At 32.4% G+C, this 17,670-nt stretch overlaps 3 protein-coding genes and 1 long non-coding RNA gene across 4 annotated transcripts; 3 read left to right on the forward strand and 1 right to left on the reverse strand.

Annotated features, from left to right (window-relative positions):
- The first annotated feature begins 233 nt into the window (after positions 1 to 233).
- LOC128196326 (uncharacterized) lies at positions 234 to 631 on the forward strand. The gene is made up of 3 exons (XR_008248527.1): positions 234 to 299; positions 433 to 527; positions 608 to 631. It is a non-coding gene; the product is annotated as an uncharacterized LOC128196326 (long non-coding RNA).
- A 6,742-nt stretch (positions 632 to 7,373) lies between these two features.
- Positions 7,374 to 8,634, forward strand: LOC108331043 (uncharacterized). Its single transcript, XM_017565658.2, has 2 exons — positions 7,374 to 7,701; positions 7,903 to 8,634. Exons 1-2 carry the CDS (start codon positions 7,688 to 7,690, stop codon positions 8,330 to 8,332), a joined length of 444 nt encoding a protein of 147 aa, XP_017421147.1. The 5' UTR covers positions 7,374 to 7,687; the 3' UTR covers positions 8,333 to 8,634.
- A 2,540-nt stretch (positions 8,635 to 11,174) lies between these two features.
- Positions 11,175 to 11,887, forward strand: LOC108330011 (copper transporter 5.1). Its single transcript, XM_017564447.2, has one exon. The coding sequence runs from the start codon at positions 11,287 to 11,289 to the stop codon at positions 11,716 to 11,718; it is 432 nt and encodes a 143-aa protein (XP_017419936.1). The 5' UTR covers positions 11,175 to 11,286; the 3' UTR covers positions 11,719 to 11,887.
- Positions 11,888 to 12,767: 880 nt separating this feature from the next.
- LOC108330010 (serine/threonine-protein kinase RIPK) lies at positions 12,768 to 17,637 on the reverse strand. Its single transcript, XM_017564446.2, has 5 exons — positions 14,424 to 17,637; positions 14,141 to 14,276; positions 13,839 to 13,975; positions 13,472 to 13,598; positions 12,768 to 13,336 (listed from the first exon to the last, which is right to left on the reverse strand). Exons 1-5 carry the CDS (start codon positions 14,811 to 14,813, stop codon positions 12,975 to 12,977), a joined length of 1,152 nt encoding a protein of 383 aa, XP_017419935.1. The 5' UTR covers positions 14,814 to 17,637; the 3' UTR covers positions 12,768 to 12,974.
- Positions 17,638 to 17,670: the final 33 nt, after the last annotated feature.

A 17,670-nucleotide genomic window follows, 5' to 3' on the forward strand; every position in this document is an offset into this window, starting at 1 on the left:
CATCGCCGAAGTGTCGCCGGACCCTTTCAAGGTATGGTTTAGTGTGGGTTGAAGTTGTGTAGAAGATTTAGTGGTTGATGGCGTTTTTGGGTGGAAAGTATGAAGTTTTTTTTTAATTTTTTTGACCATTTACTGGTTTAGTTCTTTTGACACAATTATTATGCCATTTATATACAATTCCATTTCCAAGGAACCATTTTTTGTAAAACTCATGGTGCAGAAACTGCAGTGGCAGCAAAGACAAAATAAGTGAGGACTTCAGGCAAATGTTTTGCACAACCAGGTCAACTACGTTGCAGGTACAACACTTGCACACTCCAAGCCAACCAAACTTGTAAGTTTTTAATGCTTATTTCTGCAAATGAAAAATTTTATTGTTTCATTGATATGTTAAATAACATTATTTGTATTTTGGACTTTGTTTGATGTAAGTATGATTGTGGAGTTATTGTTTTGAGATTTATGGAGTTGTGGGATGTCGCTGAGGAATACGAAAGCAACACAATGCCCACCTACAGAAATGTAAGGTATAAAAATTTTCATTTTTGGGAGCTTTGATAGAAGATGTTGCATTTTATTGATATATTGTGCATTTATCTCTTTGCAGGAGGAACTGCAACAGGTTAGGGAGAAATATGTTTATGATTGGATCTTGGATGAGGACAATGTGCGGAGGGATGAAGTGTTGCAAGATTTAGGCCTTATGTAGATGTTGAATAGGGATTTTTGCAATGTGATTGATGTTTTGTTTACAACCTTTTGAATATGTATTGATGACGTCTGAATGTACATATTTTTTGCTAGAAATGTTCAAAGAAATGTATTGGTTACATTTATTGATAATCAAATTTGAAGATGAGAATGATCATTGTGTACAGTATGTACTGCAGTCCCCACGAAATTTGGATGTCATTATTTAGGAAATCTTGTATGTATAGAGTTCTATGTAGAAGTAAAATAAAAGATGAAAGGTGCAAAATATTTGGCTTAAGTCTCATTGAATGCGTCAACATGAATTGTATGTCCACTAAGTATGAACAAAAGAGTTGTGCACTTTAAAATAATTGTCATTTTCATAGTTAACCTGGATGTGCAAAACCTTTGTCTGAAATCCCCACTTTTATGTTTCCTTGGACATGGAATTGTATACAAATGTCATAATAAAGGTCTCAACATCACTTTTATGTTCAAATATTGTTAAGGAAGAAATTGAAACTTGAAAATGAATATCAGTTTCATAGTTGACCTCGTTGTGTAAAACCTTTGCCTGAAGTCCCCACTTATTTTGCCTTTGCTACCAAAGCAGTTTCTGCACCATGAGTTTTACAAATATTGTTTCCTTGGACATGAAATTGTATATAAATGTCATAACAATTGTCTGGACATCACTTTTATGTTCAAATATTGTTAAGGAAAAAATTGAAACTTCAAAATGAATATCATTTTAGTAGTTGATCTGTCTGTGCAAAACTTTTGTCTGAAGTCCCCACTTATTTTGACTTTGCTACCAAAGTTGTTTCTGCATCATAAGTTTTACAAATATTGTTTCCTTGGATATGGAATTGTATATAAATGTCATAAAAATTGTCTGGACATCACTTGTATGTTCAAATATTGTTAATGAAGAAATTGAAACTTCAAAATGAATGTCATTTTCATAGTTGACCTGACTATGCAAAACCTTTGCCTGAAGTCTCTACTTATTTTTCCTTTCCTACCATTGTTGTTTCTACACCATGAGTTTTACAAATATTGTTTTCTTGGACATGAAATTGTATATAAATGTCAGAATAAAGGTCTCAACATCACTTTTATGTTCAAATATTGTTAAGAAAGAAATTGAAACTTGAAAATGAATATCATTTTCATAGTTAACCTTGCTGTGTAAAACCTTTGCCTGAAATCCCCAGTCATTTTGCCTTTCCTACCAAAGTTGTTTCTGCACATGAGTTTTACAAATATTGTTTCCTTGGACATGGACTTGTATATAAATGTAATAATAAGGTCTCAACAACACTTTTATGTTCAAATATTGTTAAGGAAGAAATTTAAACTTCAAAATGAATGTCATTTTCATAGTTGACCTGGTTGTGCAAAATCTTTGTTTGAAGTCCCCACTTATTTTGCCTTTGCTACCAAAATTGTTTTTGCACCATGAGCTTTACAAGTATTGTTTCCTTGGACATGGAATTGTATACAAATGTCATAATAAAGGTCTCAACATCACTTTTATGTTCAAATATTGTTAAGGAAGAAATTGAAACTTGAAAATGAATATCAGTTTCATAGTTGACCTCGTTGTGTAAAACCTTTGCCTGAAGTCCCCACTTATTTTGCCTTTGCTACCAAAGTTGTTTTTGCACCATGAGTTTTACAAATATTGTTTCCTTGGACATGGAATTGTATACAAATGTCATAATAAAGGTCTCAACATCACTTTTATGTTCAAATATTGTTAAGGAAGAAATTGAAACTTGAAAATGAATATCAGTTTCATAGTTGACCTCGTTGTGCAAAACCTTTGCCAGAAGTCCCAGTTATTTTGCCTTTGTTACCAAAACTGTTTCTGCACATGAGTTTTACAAATATAATTTTCTTGGACTTGGAATTGTATATAAATGTCATAATAATAGTCTTAACAACACTTTTATGTTTAAATATTGCTAAGGAAGAAATTGAAACTTCAAAATGAATGTCATTGTCATAGTTGATCTCGTTGTGCAAAACCTCTGCCTGAAGTGCCCACTTATTTTGCCTTTGTTACCAAAGTTGTTTTTGCACCATGAGTTTTACAAATATTGTTTCCTTTGCACAATTCTTTTGTTCATACTTAATGCATAGTTCATCTTTTATTCTACTTCTACATAGAACCCTATACATACAAGATTTCCTAAATAATGACATCCAAATTTCGTGGGGACTGCAGTACATACATCGTACACAATGATCATTCTCATCTTCAAATTTGATTATCAATAAATGTAACCAATACATTTCTTTGAACATTTTTAGCAAAAAATATGTACATTCAGACGTTATCAATACATATTCAAAAGGTTGTAAACAAAACATCAATCACATTGCAAAAATCCCTATTCAACATCTACATAAGGCCTAAATCTTGCAACACTTCATCCCTCCGCACATTGTCCACATCCAAGATCCAATCACAAACATATTTCTCCCTAACCTGTTGCAGTTCCTCCTGCAAAGAGATAAATGCACAATATATCAATAAAATGCAACATCTTCTATCAAAGCTCCCAAAAATGAAAATTTTTATACCATACATTTCTATAGGTGGGCATTGTGTTGCTTTCGTATTCCTCAGCGACATCCCACAACTCCATAAATCTCAAAACAATAACTCGACAATAACACTTACATCAAACAAAGTCCAAAATACAAATAATGTTATTTAACATATCAATGAAACAATAAAATTTTTCATTTGCAGAAATAAGCATTAAAAACTTACAAGTTTGGTTGGCTTGGAGTGTGCAAGTGTTGTACCTGCAACGTAGTTGACCTGGTTGTGCAAAACATTTGCCTGAAGTCCTCACTTATTTTGTCTTTGCTACCACTGCAGTTTCTGCACCATGAGTTTTACAAAAAATGGTTCCTTGGAAATGGAATTGTATATAAATGGCATAATAATTGTGTCAAAAGAACTAAACCAGTAAATGGTCAAAAAAATTAAAAAAAAACTTCATACTTTCCACCCAAAAACGCCATCAACCACTAAATCTTCTACACAACTTCAACCCACACTAAACCATACCTTGAAAGGGTCTGGCGACACTCCGGCGATGCTACGGCGACCCGCAATTTGAACTGCCTAGCTGGGTGGAAGACGACGGACACCGACGACACTGCGGCGGCACTGGATGGAGGGAAAACGGCAACGTCTAGTGGCGACGGGTATCCGGCAAGAGTTGTGGTGGCTGGTTCGAAGGTTCGAAGGTTCGAAGGTGCTCCATGAAATGTTCTCCAGCTTCTCTCTTTGAAAACATTTCAATCTCAAATTTTCGAAATAACCCTACATTTTGAATCTGTCTCCAATTCTCTCATTGCCACGCCATTCTTTCATTTTAAAAAAAATTTCCACGTGCACCAGTCACATTTAGACACGCGTCCAGTGTCTAAATGTTGTCAAAACAGGTTGTTCAAATATCATTTTCCTAATATTATTCTCACCCTCACTCAAATATTCTATTAGTCACACAATTCTTATACTTATTTTTCAATACATAATTAATTAGTTATTGAAACTTAAACACATATTAAACATAATTAAGACTTTGTAATTAATTCACACATTAAGACAAACAATTACATTCTCACAGCCCTTATCAATTAAATGATGACTGGTCTGATTTTTAAAACATTTCATTTTATTTTGATCAATTTAACCATCATTATCTTAGATGGGGTTAGTTGCAATTAGGTAACAGATAAGAACAAAAAATATGTAAAAATTTACTTTGATATATTATTTAGATAAAAACTCTTTGTAATTTGATGATTATTTGGATATAAAAAGATTAATTATCTGTGAGAGTGAGAAAAAAAAATTAAACTCACTTGCATTATGGTTTGTGGCGGTTAATCAGTCATAATTAAAATTAAGATCTAATCTGTTTTTGGAATTTTTCACAAAACTTTTTTTAGAGGGACTGTAAGTTGATCAGAATCTCCCAGGAAACAATTTGTTTTTATTCATAAATAATATTATTTTTGTTTATAAACACCATTTATGTTACATGGTACAAATATTGCTCTAGTAAGAAAACATGTTAGATATTATTAGTAACAAAAAGACATGATACATTTTTTAAAAACAGGTAAATTTAAGAAATAGGTTGTGGGCATCCAGACCGTAGACAATATTTCAACAATAAATTTAATACCAATTACCATTTTTTTTATAAAAGGGTGAAAAGTTAATTACTAAGGTGGTAAAAAATATTAAATAAATTTGGATAATAAAAATATATGTACAATAATAATAATTTTAAAAAAAAAAATAGACCTTGTAGTTTATGATACATGCTATAATAAAATCAATTTTATAAACAATTTAACTTCACATATGATAGATGTGCATGTTAGGGGTCATTCAGGAAAATGACAGTACCACTTTTTTTCTTCCAACTAATTTTGGATTTATATGAGTCTTGTCCAACACTCAATTATTATGATTACTTTAATAATATATGAACAATAAATTATATATATCAAATTCAAGGTTTTCGATCATTAATTTTTTTTTATAATTATATAATTTTATAGACAAAAGTGTTAAATTTATAATTTCAAGTACTATTGTTAATATCAATGTGATTATTTAATTTGTAACGAAAATGACCATTTCTCATCTACTTTCCATTTAATTAGAGTTATTTTAAGAAGTATTATTTTATTCTTAACTCAGCTCAGCTATATAATCAAAGTAATTTTAATGTTACTTTTCATTACAAACTGTTTTAAATTAATTTTACTGTCATATGTGTTTTCCGTACAACTAAATTCATATTTATTTTGATATTATCATGTGTAATTATTTTCAAAAGCATATTGTACAATAATGTTTTTATGGCACTAAAAATAGGTTTTCATGATTTTGTTAACTAATGATTTAGGGAGTACATCTTTATTGTATTTCATAGTTATATTTAATTGCACAGTAACGAGTTATAGTAAAATCATTTGGTAACAAAAAAAAAAAAGAAAAAAAAAAGTAAAAACCTGGCTATTGTAACTAGGTTTACATTAAACATAGTAACCCAATTTAATTGATTGAAAATATCATATAAGAAATTATATAATGGTTGGATCTATTTCAAAAGTATTCAGTTAGCAATGAACTATATGGAGATCTGGAACAGTCTTTAATTGAACTGCATGTATATAAATTGGTTTCTATGATAGATTAACAAGATTTCATTAAAATACAACAACAAATGCAACCATTCCTATCTAATTTTTAATTCAATTATTTTGTTTTAGCTAATCAGTGCCATAAAAAAAACACATGTTTTAAAACATTATCCACTCTTTTAACCATTTAGTTAAGGAGATATACCTTTGCTTAAACATACTAATACAAAAGTATAATTAAAATAAGAGTTTTGGTAACCAATGACCATAAGTTAAAATACGATTTATATTTAAAAAATATAAAGAATTATTTGAAAATATATTAAAAGTTATATTTATACACATTATTTCAATAATACTTTCATTTTTTATTTAGTATTATCTTTCCTAATTACAATCTTGAAATGATGATACTTTTCACTCAATTTATTATTAAAATGTCAAACATTAATTAACAAAGACATATTGCTATCATCTTCATGTGAAGTGAAAACATTTATGCTTGTATATTTTAATTATTTTTATCTAAATAAGTTAATTTTAAAAATTATAGTGTTTAAAAAAGATTTAAAACACACACACATATATATATATACTATTTTAAATAAAAATAAAATAATTATAATTTAAAACATAATTATATTTCATTCTTAAATTATTATAAAATTTGTATCATCTTAGATATTCATGTGAGATTTGATATTGTGGGTATCTCAAAATTTATCAATAATTTTTATATTCTATTTTTAAATTAAATTATAAAATATTTTGTTAGTTAGATCATACAAAATTCATGTAAAACAATTGTTCAATCATTTTGTTATAATTAATATATAACTATTTGAAAAACAGTTCACGTATTTAATAAAGATATATTTCATATAACTTTTATAACATATAAAAGTTAAATATTTTATAATTTAGTTTAAAATAACATAATTTATTATAATAATTGAAAAAATATATTTAATTTTATATTTTTATTATTACAAAATAAAGTTAAAAAAATAACATCAAATGTGATTATTTTTGGAACTGAAGTTTCACTGATTCGAGAAGAAATATTTTTTTATTTAAAATGTGAGAATAATTATCTGTGGATTTCACGTGTTCAATGTAGTTAGCAAGGTAGTTGTCATGACAGCTGGCAATTTCAATAATATCGCACTCCCACCTGGGCTCCCAATTCCCAAGAACCCCACATCTATTGTCCCACACACCCCACAGCCAAACCTAGTCATTATCGAATCCCATAGCTCCACGTGGTGCCCGTTTATTTTATCAAGGTCACCCATCCAAGGTGTGCACAGATATATTCCCTGCACAACCACCACAGTGAAAAAAAAAACATTACCTGGTTCAAATGCTAACTTTATCTACAAATTACACAAAGTTGCCAATGATTGGGAGTAGAAAAATTAAGGTTCGTGATTTAGGTTAAAACTCTGAAAACTATATCGATTTAGTATTAATAAGAAAGATGGTTTTAGATAGATAGTAGTACTTATCACCATTCCATCCAGCTATCCACACACTGCACTGTTCTGTTCAGAACCCCCGAAGGCAAAGACAACACAAGAAACAGATACACAGATCTAGATGAAAGAGCAGAAGGGGCGCATTTTCTCTCATTAGATTCGATTCGCCTTGGAGCCAATTAAGGCTCTGAGATGCACCATAATTCATTTGGGGTTCTGCTCTTCGGTGGCGAAATTCAGTGGGAGAAGGAGCGATAATTCCTCACTCCAATATATATACAACATACACCACTACTATCATTTCAGTTTATCTGTGATTTCAATCCTGCATGTCCACAACAGGGTAACGCTAATTGCTTCTTAAATCTGAAATATCATTTTTTTTTTAGTCCAAACACTCCAGGACTGTAACAGAAGACCCTGATTAGTATTATTTTTGCATCCTAAATTATTACCATTAATGCTGAATTTTCAGTTCAAAGTTTGAACATTTTATCGTCTTAACTTTGGTTGTGTTTTTTCTTTTCAAAATGATGTGCCTCAGGGTGATGGCAGCGACAGAGAAGTCTGCGACGGTGATGGAAGCGGAGGTGCGTTCGGTGACGTGCTACTGTTGCGGGCTAACTGAGGATTGCACTGCGCTTTACATTGACGGCGTGAAGGAGAGGTACCAGGGTCGTTGGATTTGTGGGCTGTGTGCTGAAGCAGTGAAGGAAGAGGGTTTGAAGTTGAAAGATGTTGATGTTAACACAGATGAAGCACTGAAGCGCCACATGAAGTTCAGATCTTTTGCTTCTAGTCCTCCCAAAAAACCCACCCAAGACTTGATTCTTGCAATGAAACACCTTCTTTTTCGATCTTTGGATTCTCCCAGGAAGGATTCTTTGACCTGTTCGCCACTGGCTAGTTCCCACAAATGTTTTTCACCTGGATCCTCGAAGGGAGAGCCACAAGAGATAATCACCAGGGAGTAGTATCTGCTGACTTCCGTGCATGCAGAGGAAAACTTTATTTACTTATCTTGAATAATTTAGTAATGCTTAATTTTGTATTTCTCTGTCACCTTGTTGTTTAGATTGAATAATTGGTCTGTGTTTTTGTGACATTTTTAAACTGAATGGATGATTTGGCAGGAGTCTTCCTCCTTCCTTGACTTCAGTTTAAATGTCATGAATTTCCCTTCTTTGTCTGTGTCTGTTTGACCCAGTTTAGACCAAGTATGACACTGTTTTTCAATGTTTAAACAAGTTGCACGATCATGTGTCTGTGCTGGTAATGTGTGTGTGCAGTTTCTGATATTTCTCCTTTTTACTTTTCTTGAATGTTTATGCTACTTTTAATAATGAATTTTCTTGTCTTCCGAGGGTCAGACACCAATAACAGCAAGCTATCCTTTTTAGTTTTACTTTAGAAACTGTTATATCATCGGACTATTCTAGTATCACCCTTTAAAAATGTCGAAGAGAATATACTAAATCTGAATCATCATTTTTTGTTGTTCTGTTTTGTCATTGCTTTCATTTGAGAATTTCGGCATGTTCTGTGCTCTAACAACTAGAGCATAGTGGCAGAAACAAATCAATGTGTTACTTGCATAGTTCCAAAGTTATTCCAAATGCAAAGGTTTCATCAGAAAAAAAAAAGTAATTCTTTTTTACAACTTCTGTTTCCAAACAAATGTAATGGTGCATCTACTTGCCAGATTTGGCAAGGCATGAGAAATATCTTGAGTGTCGAGACTCGGGCACCTTTGCTGGTATGGTCTAATCCATGGGAATGGGAAATGCAGATTTTTTATTAGGGGATGGAAGATGGGTCCTTGTGCACAGTGAGTCAATGAATTTTCAGAAAGAACAATTACTTCATAGGTCCACTACTTGTACAAGTCGGAAAGAAGTTAGAAAGTGTGCTGAAAAAATAATCAAACATGAAAACTCTGCAATTTTATCTCTACTCTGTTTCGTCCCCTTCTTCGTTTCGGCATGGTGCATACTATAGAATTCAAACTCAAGATCTTTTGATGTGCTTTTTGCATTGACAAACCCATTTGTTTTTCTTTGTTAGTTTTTTGCTGCATCAATAATGGTGTGCCAATGTGGCACTACTAATAAGAAAACAATAGAGAATTGCTATCATAAAAGTTTGGGTTTCGTTAGTCATCTTCTGCATCAATGATGGTTTGTCTATGTTTATAATGTAAAAAAAAAAGTTTTATTTTGGATTTAAAATGTATTCCAATAACAATGAAAACTTTAAATTATGTACTTTTTAAGAAAATAATTGTTTCTTCAAAAATGTAAAATTTATAGGTTTATATATGTACTTACAAAAAATTTTATATTCAATTCTCTAACTCATTGGAGGAAAATAAACTACAACTATTACTTTTGTAATTATTAAGTGTTTATGAATAAAAATGGAGAAGAACAATGTGTGATGGATTTGAATTATTTAGTGCAAATTACTGTATTAATAAATAATATTTATTGATCAACAAAAATTGTGCATAGTGATAAAATAAGAAGTGAAACTAGCATGTGATTAATGTACTTTTCTAGTTGAATGTCTCTTCTTAGAGTTTATTACATATCACTATCACTATTCTTATTAAATATCAACTATTAAGCATAGTGTAAAATGTGCACATATGCACTTATAACCTGTCTACTTCACCTTTTTCTATGATTATATAATTTCTATATATTTCTACTTCACTTTAGTCTATGATCATATACTTTTTTATTCTAGATGCTAACAAAAACAACATATAACATTTCAATAAATTGTTTATTTGATCAACTAAAATTTTTTGATTTAACATTAGGTTGTGGTAAATTAATCAAAATGAATTTCTTGATCAAAGTTAGAGAACTCGTGATATATATTTTACTTTGAAAGAAAAACACCTTATTCTCTCAATAATAAGAAGATTTTCTTTTTTTATAATTCAGGATGAGTAAAGAATAATTTATATTTTATTATTCATAAGTATGAGTTTACTCTTTTTGCTTACCATGTTTTATTGTTCTCATGGAGAGAGTAAATTAATTTCCTTAATATTAAGAATTATTTTTACAAGTATTTAATTGCAAGAAACCTAGTAATCAGTTAGACCTAATTAAATCAATCCATCAAAGTTTACTTTTGTAACTAGTATACTTGACCTTCTTGATTTATAAAAATTATAGCAAAAATACTTAGTGTGTGTGGTTTAACTGGAAGATATTGCAAATCAAACTTCAAAATAAGCTATGATAATAAACTTTTAAAACAAGTTATTTTTTGTTTTCATTTAAAATGAAGTTATTTTTTGTTTTCATTTAAAATGAGATATTATTGTACTCTTATAAGTACTATTACCCTCCAAAAATTAAATTAGATTTCCTAAATCTCCATTGTTTGATTTACCTGTACTACCATTTGAACTTCCATTAGCCTGTTATTTTGTGCAGTACAAGGTTCTTTCATTTCATTTACGTACTACCAGTTTTGTATGTTTGAAATTTCACAAATAACTTGTAACATGGAAAGCATCGCCCAATGAAGATGATGGACATTCAGAACTTAACCTTTCCTTCAAGGATTAGTATAAGAAACTTAATTAATACAATCATTTATTCCACTTTTAAATTTAAAAATAATTATTTTAAATAAAAAATAAAAGACAAAAAAAGAAGAGGAGAGAACAAAAAAAACTACCTAGGATTAAAAAAAAAGCATTTGACAGACAGGTAAAAAGGATAAGGAGAACAAGACAGCTATTAAGGTCATTTTAGGAATTCAAAGAGTTGCACAAAAGCTTTACAAGAAAGAAGGGTCCAAGACAACTAATTGCATTGCATAAGCCTTATTAATTTGTTCTTGTTGTTTATAGCTGAACACTTCATCTATTTTTGCAAACCCTTGAAATAAGAAGTAGTCGGCGAAGATGATGCACATGACCTTTTACTGGAGCCGGAAGGTCAATCTCCTGATCGATTCCTGGCAGACCCACGATTGGACCGATTATCTTCTCACCCTTCTTGCATGCCTCATCGTTTCCGCTTTCTACCAGTTCATTGAGAATCGTAGAATTCGCCTCAAGCTCATCGGCGCCGGAAAACCCTTCCCGTCTGAGATCCAGACCCCTCTGTTACAGCGGAAGCTCACCGGAAACGGGGCCAAATTGGGTGTGAAGGTCGCCGGGGCGATTCTCTTTGGGCTGAGCTCGGCCATAGGGTATTTGTTGATGTTATCGGTTATGTCCTTCAACGGAGGGGTCTTTGTGGCCATCGTCTTGGGTCTCGCTGTTGGTTACTTTTTCTTCAGGAACGAGGGTGAAGATTCCATTACAGTAGACACTTCTTGCGCCTGTGCTTAAATTCAGTCACTTTTAAATCTTTCAATCTTTTCAGCTGAAAACCGTACTTGTTGTTTATTATTCTGTTTTAATTTAGCCCTATTGATTATGGATATGTAATTTCATGTATGGAATTGTAATTAAATATAACTGTAATAATGGGAAGTAGGAACCCTTGATTGATTCTAAAGTTTAATATATTTTTCGGCAGCTTTTTATTCCCAGGAAAATCCTTGTGAGAAAAATGATTTCTTGAGTTCTTGTAGTTATATCATTTTTGGTAGAGTTGAAACTGTGAAGCGAAGGAATTAGATGAACAAGGTTGAAAAATGGATTATGTCATTTTTCGAACAGTTTTTGTCAGATTCCTTTATTCTGTTGGCAAAAGCTTAAAAATAGGCAGAAGATTCGTTGCATAAGTGGATATGTGGCTATTGCAGTAGTCTTAACTTTAGGTGGCTGTGTTTTTTTTGGGAATCAGAGATCCTATCCCTTACAAATATCAATACTAAAGCACAGGCCAAAACACCTTGGCTTGAATATCTTGTGGTGGGCCAAGAACTACCTATGTCAGCGCAAAAACACTACTTTATAACGGAGAACCTCTTTGTAGCTGACAGATTTTAAAAACAATTGGACATAAACAAAATCTGTTTTTCATTCTTAACGCGTAGACAGATATGTATGAAGTTGTCGACTAAGCAATTGTCAATGTGATATCCATCTTTTATATGTAGCAAAATCTTGATATGCTCGCATGTTTGCCTCCATTTCATTGGGTGATTGATAGAGGGATCTTTCTCCTCGACTCAGTAGTTTCAGGGGTTGAGCATTTTTTTAATTTAAAAACAATACTTTTCTATATTTTTGTGTTTTTCTTGATCTACATCATCTGTCATAACATTGTGCAGCAAACAGTAGTAATGCCTGAACAAATACATACATCCCCCGTTAAATACTTGTTGCATTCATTCAAATCTGAGCATCAGAGTCAGCATTTCTGATAAGTAGTGTATTATACACATTTCACCTCAAACAAACATCATATACTTGTTACAGTAAAGCTCTCTATTTCTGACAGAATCAGACTTTACTACATAGTTACTTACACTTTGCTTTTCTGTAGACCATGCCTTACAAACTAAAAATGGAAAAAACAAGATTTTCATCAACTATTGCATCATTTGTTTTTCTATCTACTATATTTTATCTACGTTGCTGATGAGCTGGTGTTAACACAGACCAAGGACTCCTTCATGCCCTTTGACAGTAGCATCTCATTGGCTACTTTCAGTCACTGCAACATACACAAATGGTCCTATGATCACATCGTCAAAATCCTGAAGAGACTCTAGTATCTTAACCACATCACTCATAGCTGGCCTTGGATAGGGGTGGTGGCTCAAACATTTATAGGTCAATGCAGCAACCTTCAAAGCTCCTTTCCTAGGAAACTGCCCTTCTAATCTAGGGTCTATTATATGGTGCAACTTTCTTTGATCTCTCAAAAGAGGCCTTGCCCATTCCACAAGGGTTCGTTCTCTATTGGGTCGGCACTTATCCACTACCCTTCTTCCTGTAAGCAATTCCAACAAAACCACTCCATAGCTATACACATCACTCTTGGTGGAAAGGTGACCTGGGGTCAGGCAATGAATTAATCATGCGATTCTTGAGAAACAAAAACAAAAATCACTGAGTTTGAAAGATCTTTGAGCCTTTGAAATTAATCAAGTTACCACAAAAGGCAAAGTTAATGACATCTTATGTATACCTGACATGATGTACTCAGGGGCAGCATAGCCTCGGGTTCCCATTATGCATGTTGTCGTTACATGTGTGTCTTCCCCTTCAGGACCATCTTTTGCTAGCCCAAGATCTGATAATTTAGCCGTGTAATCCTGGATTTGTAAAGATAAAATAAAGAGTTTGTCTTTTAATCATGATTTTTCATACAATCTTTTACAATAAATTTTTGAAGTTCTAGAAAGATTTCTGATTAGTTAGACAGCGTATCAACATTAAAATGTAACATAAAATAAACAATCATATATACTGTAAAAACTTCTTGTTGCATACAGGAAGATGATGTAGGCCATTAGAAGATATCTTATCATCCGTCAGAAAAGATTTGAACATACCGAGTCAAGTAAGATGTTTGAAGTTTTGAAATCTCTGTATATTACAGGTTTATCTGCTTCGTGAAGGAAGGCCAGACCCTTAGCTGCACCCAATGAAATCTTCATCCTGGTTGACCATGGCAAGGCAGCAGAGTATCCTGCTTGAATTAGAACAAAACTTAGGCTTAGTTTATATATACCACTGAATCAATCAGAATACTCACACAGAATAACCCAGGGACTTTGTACTTGATTACGCTCCTTCCTTGATGGGGATAAGAAAGAGAAAAATAGGTAGAATAAAGAAAAACATCATTACATACTTCTGAATAGTTGATTCTCCAAGCTGCCTCTAGCCATGTATTCATACACAAGAAGCCTGTGCTCCTCCTCACAACAGTAGCCAATTAACTTAACAAGATGTGGATGCCTCAGCTGTCCAAGAAATATAATCTCCGCCTATAGAAGAAAAATATGTGCCAAGCTAGTGTCAGATATTCTTCAACCATGTTTCATTAGCTAGATTTTATTCATTGGACTAGTATTTTTAAATTGATTTACGACTATATTAGAATGGGTTGAAGCAAAAAATGCAAACAGACTAACCAGCCACTCCCTGTGACCTTGGAAGCCATCCAAGTTCAGTTGTTTCACTGCTACAGACTGAGCCTTCAAACCAGGCCTAAGTTTGTCATCAACAAAACCTTTGTACACAGGTCCGAACCCTCCTTCACCCAGAAGATTACTCCATGAGAAATTATGTGTTGCTTCCCTTAGCTCCTCTAGGGTGAATGTGTAAAGCTTTGGGCCAACAAGGGAAATGGAAAGATCTTCAATGGCCTGAGGGGAGCTAGGAATGCTTATATCCGAGAGGCATAACCTTTGGAAAGAACCTTGTTTCAAAACCTGTTTCTCTGATTCCTGTAAGGAACTTTGAGTCTTGTAACAGTTTAAGATCAACACAATAGACTTCCATGTAATCTTTTTAGAACTCATTTAGAAAAACCAGTATGTGTATGTATGTGCAATACTCTGAACAAAACCACTTCCTTTGCTCTTAAGCCTAGGGAATTATAAAGACAACATAGAAAATGACTTAACTGATAATATTAAAAAAGTATATGAAGGGTGAGAAGTTTGTAGCACATACATTCTCCCAAGTCCTAACTACCCTTAGAAAAAAAAAAACATAGAAAGATTCCTTGACTTCTAGACCTCTTTCTGAATTGGGATGCCATGCCATATTGCCCCTTGGCAGAGTAATACTACATGCATGAATGACTTTTATTTTATTTGCTGTTACAATATTTTTATGTCATAATTATAATTGTTGTCCTATTTTCAATTGATTAGATGTCAAGAAACTCGACTACCTATAGACTTCAATGTTACCCAACACTTCTCCAACCCCTTACAAACATGTATCCAATCTCTATTTTGTCTCCATAGCCATTTAGTCGTACACTTATTTTTGTATAGCTGTTGATGAGCATTCCAGTGAAGGTCTTACAATTTGACATAATTTGCCAGGTGCAAAACCAACAATTCCATATTATCGAATCTTTTAGCACATTAGACGGTTTTCTTTGTTTATTCAATTGATACATTTCCCAGTTTCTGGTAGGTCACACTTTTCTCTATTGTTGTTGTTAAGATGTCAACTTCAAACATGGCAGCCCGACAATAGACTCTCCTTTGCAATTTTTAATGTGGTAATCAAGGATAGCTTCCTGACCGAGGATACTAAGAATTTAGTATTCATAGAATCCTAATAAATCCATCAAATACATCTCCTTGGTCTAGGCCTCAGTTTCAGAAATAACGACGAAAAACTTCAAAAGGCTTGAGATATTTTAAAATTGTCGAAAGGGAAAAATATACCAAAATAAAAACAAAAGGATAGGTAGCCTTCACAAAGGTCAAAGAGAAAGGGTGAACCAATCAATCTAACCATTAACCACTTCTATCCCCAGTGGAAAATATACCAAAACTCTACACAACTTATTATGCTAATCGTTGCATCATTCTTTGACAATTGAATTGCCCTTTCCAAGTGCTTAAAGACCATAAGTATGACCAAAATAAGAAAGGGGAAAAAGTTATATATATATATATATACTTTAATTGTGTAAACTTGTGTTCAGTATGAAAGATAAATTAGCTTTGAAAACACTCAAGCCAACAGCGAGAGTTCCGGTACATGTTAAACTTCAGATACTGAACATTGTGGAGGTCATTATCAGGGTAATGAGTTGTATCAGGGATTGTAGTAGGTAAGTTAAAAAGTTAAAACCAACGTTGTTTCATTCCACAGACTCAACTTCTGCAGAATAAAAGTTCATGTTACCTTAAATCCTACTAAACTTTGCATGAATTCTTGATTTTTCTTATTTTTATTTAATATAAGACTTGTATTCCTGACTGATGCAAGTTCATAACTTAATGTCATGGTGTGGCAAACTGCAATGTAATTGCTAGTAAGTGTTGGGTAGATGTCATTTGTCTGTTTGATTCTGGTGTTTCATAGTTTTCCCGCAACAAGTGCAAGAAGAGTTCAGTTCCATGCTTGGAACAGGAACATGTGATGACACTCTAAAATCAAAACTGGCTTCTGTGTCTCTACCATAATAATGTGAAATTTCTAATCATTTTTTCAATGGCCGCGTAAGAATTAAGGGATACAAATTTACAGATTCTCTTCAGCCCTTTTTCTAGGATTTTATGTGATTTTTCTTCTCTTCCAGATCTAGCCATCTATCTACCCGTCATAACAGGATATTTCTCTACGGACAGGTTTGTGTGGGTTATTTCCTTTTAATTTTCTATTTACCACTGCAAACTAGCCTTTTACTTCCTGCGACTCCTCAAACTTTCAAATAATCATTTTACTTTTGAAAAAGTTACTTCCACATTACATACTTGGGAAATTTTCTGAAATTAGCTTTTCGAAACTACCGAAACAACATTTTAATGTTCAAAATATAATTTTTGAAGCAAAATTTTCAAACACATAAATATGTTCTGAAATAAATTTTTTGAAATGGAATTTTTGAAAAGAATTATTCGAAACCCATAAAATATATTCCGTATAATGAATTATCCGGAATACCCATATATGAAATATATTCTGAAAAAAAAAATCAGAATAGGTTTTTTTCTTCATTTTCTTATTTTGTTTCTTTTCTTTATATGCAGCTTTTCTCCGTCTCTTTTTCTTCATTTTCTTATTTTGTTTATGTCTTTTCATAGTATTGTGGGGGGGGGGTGCAGGAAGCAATAGCCTGCAAACTATATTCTTCTTGTCGCCCAGCTACTATATGGGCTCCTTTGATCTATTTACTAAACAGGTCCATGCTATTCACACTTCCCCTTCTATTACTCTTTGCACTCCTCTCAATTTTTGAACAGAAAAAATTATCAGAACTAAAATGAAATACAAAACAAATACTTAAATATGTAGAACCCTTTCACGGTCTATAGACGAGAATTCCAAAGCATGTGTGAAACTCGAAAGTCCTATCAAACATTCCATACAACTTTGTTAACATTTTTTTTATGGTTTAACTTTCTTTAACATATATAAATCATGAAAGTGGGACTATCATTATCCTTTATATGAAAATTTGAGCACTAAAAAGGGCATATAACCTTTTCTTTTCTCATAAAAGCAGTACCTATAATTAAGATGCGTGTCAGTTTTTTGGTTGATGGGAATTAATTAACACTGTCAGAAGTTAAGTTGAAAATTCATGTTTTATTTATTCCACTCATGCTAGCAATCAGTCTCCGTGATCCAAGAAACATTTTCCCCGAATCATTAGAGTTAGTTCAAGATTAGAATGGTACATGCATA

This window comes from Vigna angularis, chromosome 4, assembly GCF_016808095.1.
Source record: "Vigna angularis cultivar LongXiaoDou No.4 chromosome 4, ASM1680809v1, whole genome shotgun sequence".
Classification (NCBI taxonomy): domain Eukaryota; kingdom Viridiplantae; phylum Streptophyta; class Magnoliopsida; order Fabales; family Fabaceae; genus Vigna; species Vigna angularis.

Bases quoted from the DNA above. Each gene is read 5' to 3' on its own strand.
- LOC108330011 (XM_017564447.2), top strand. From the start codon at position 11,287: ATGATGCACATGACCTTTTACTGGAGCCGGAAGGTCAATCTCCTGATC.
- LOC108330010 (XM_017564446.2), bottom strand. From the start codon at position 14,813: ATGAGTTCTAAAAAGATTACATGGAAGTCTATTGTGTTGATCTTAAAC. The intron at 13,976-14,140 runs GTATGTAATGAT...TAATTCAAGCAG, and splicing joins GGAGAATCAACTATTCAGAA to GATACTCTGCTGCCTTGCCA. The intron at 13,599-13,838 runs GTATGTTCAAAT...TTACAAATCCAG, and splicing joins CAAACATCTTACTTGACTCG to GATTACACGGCTAAATTATC.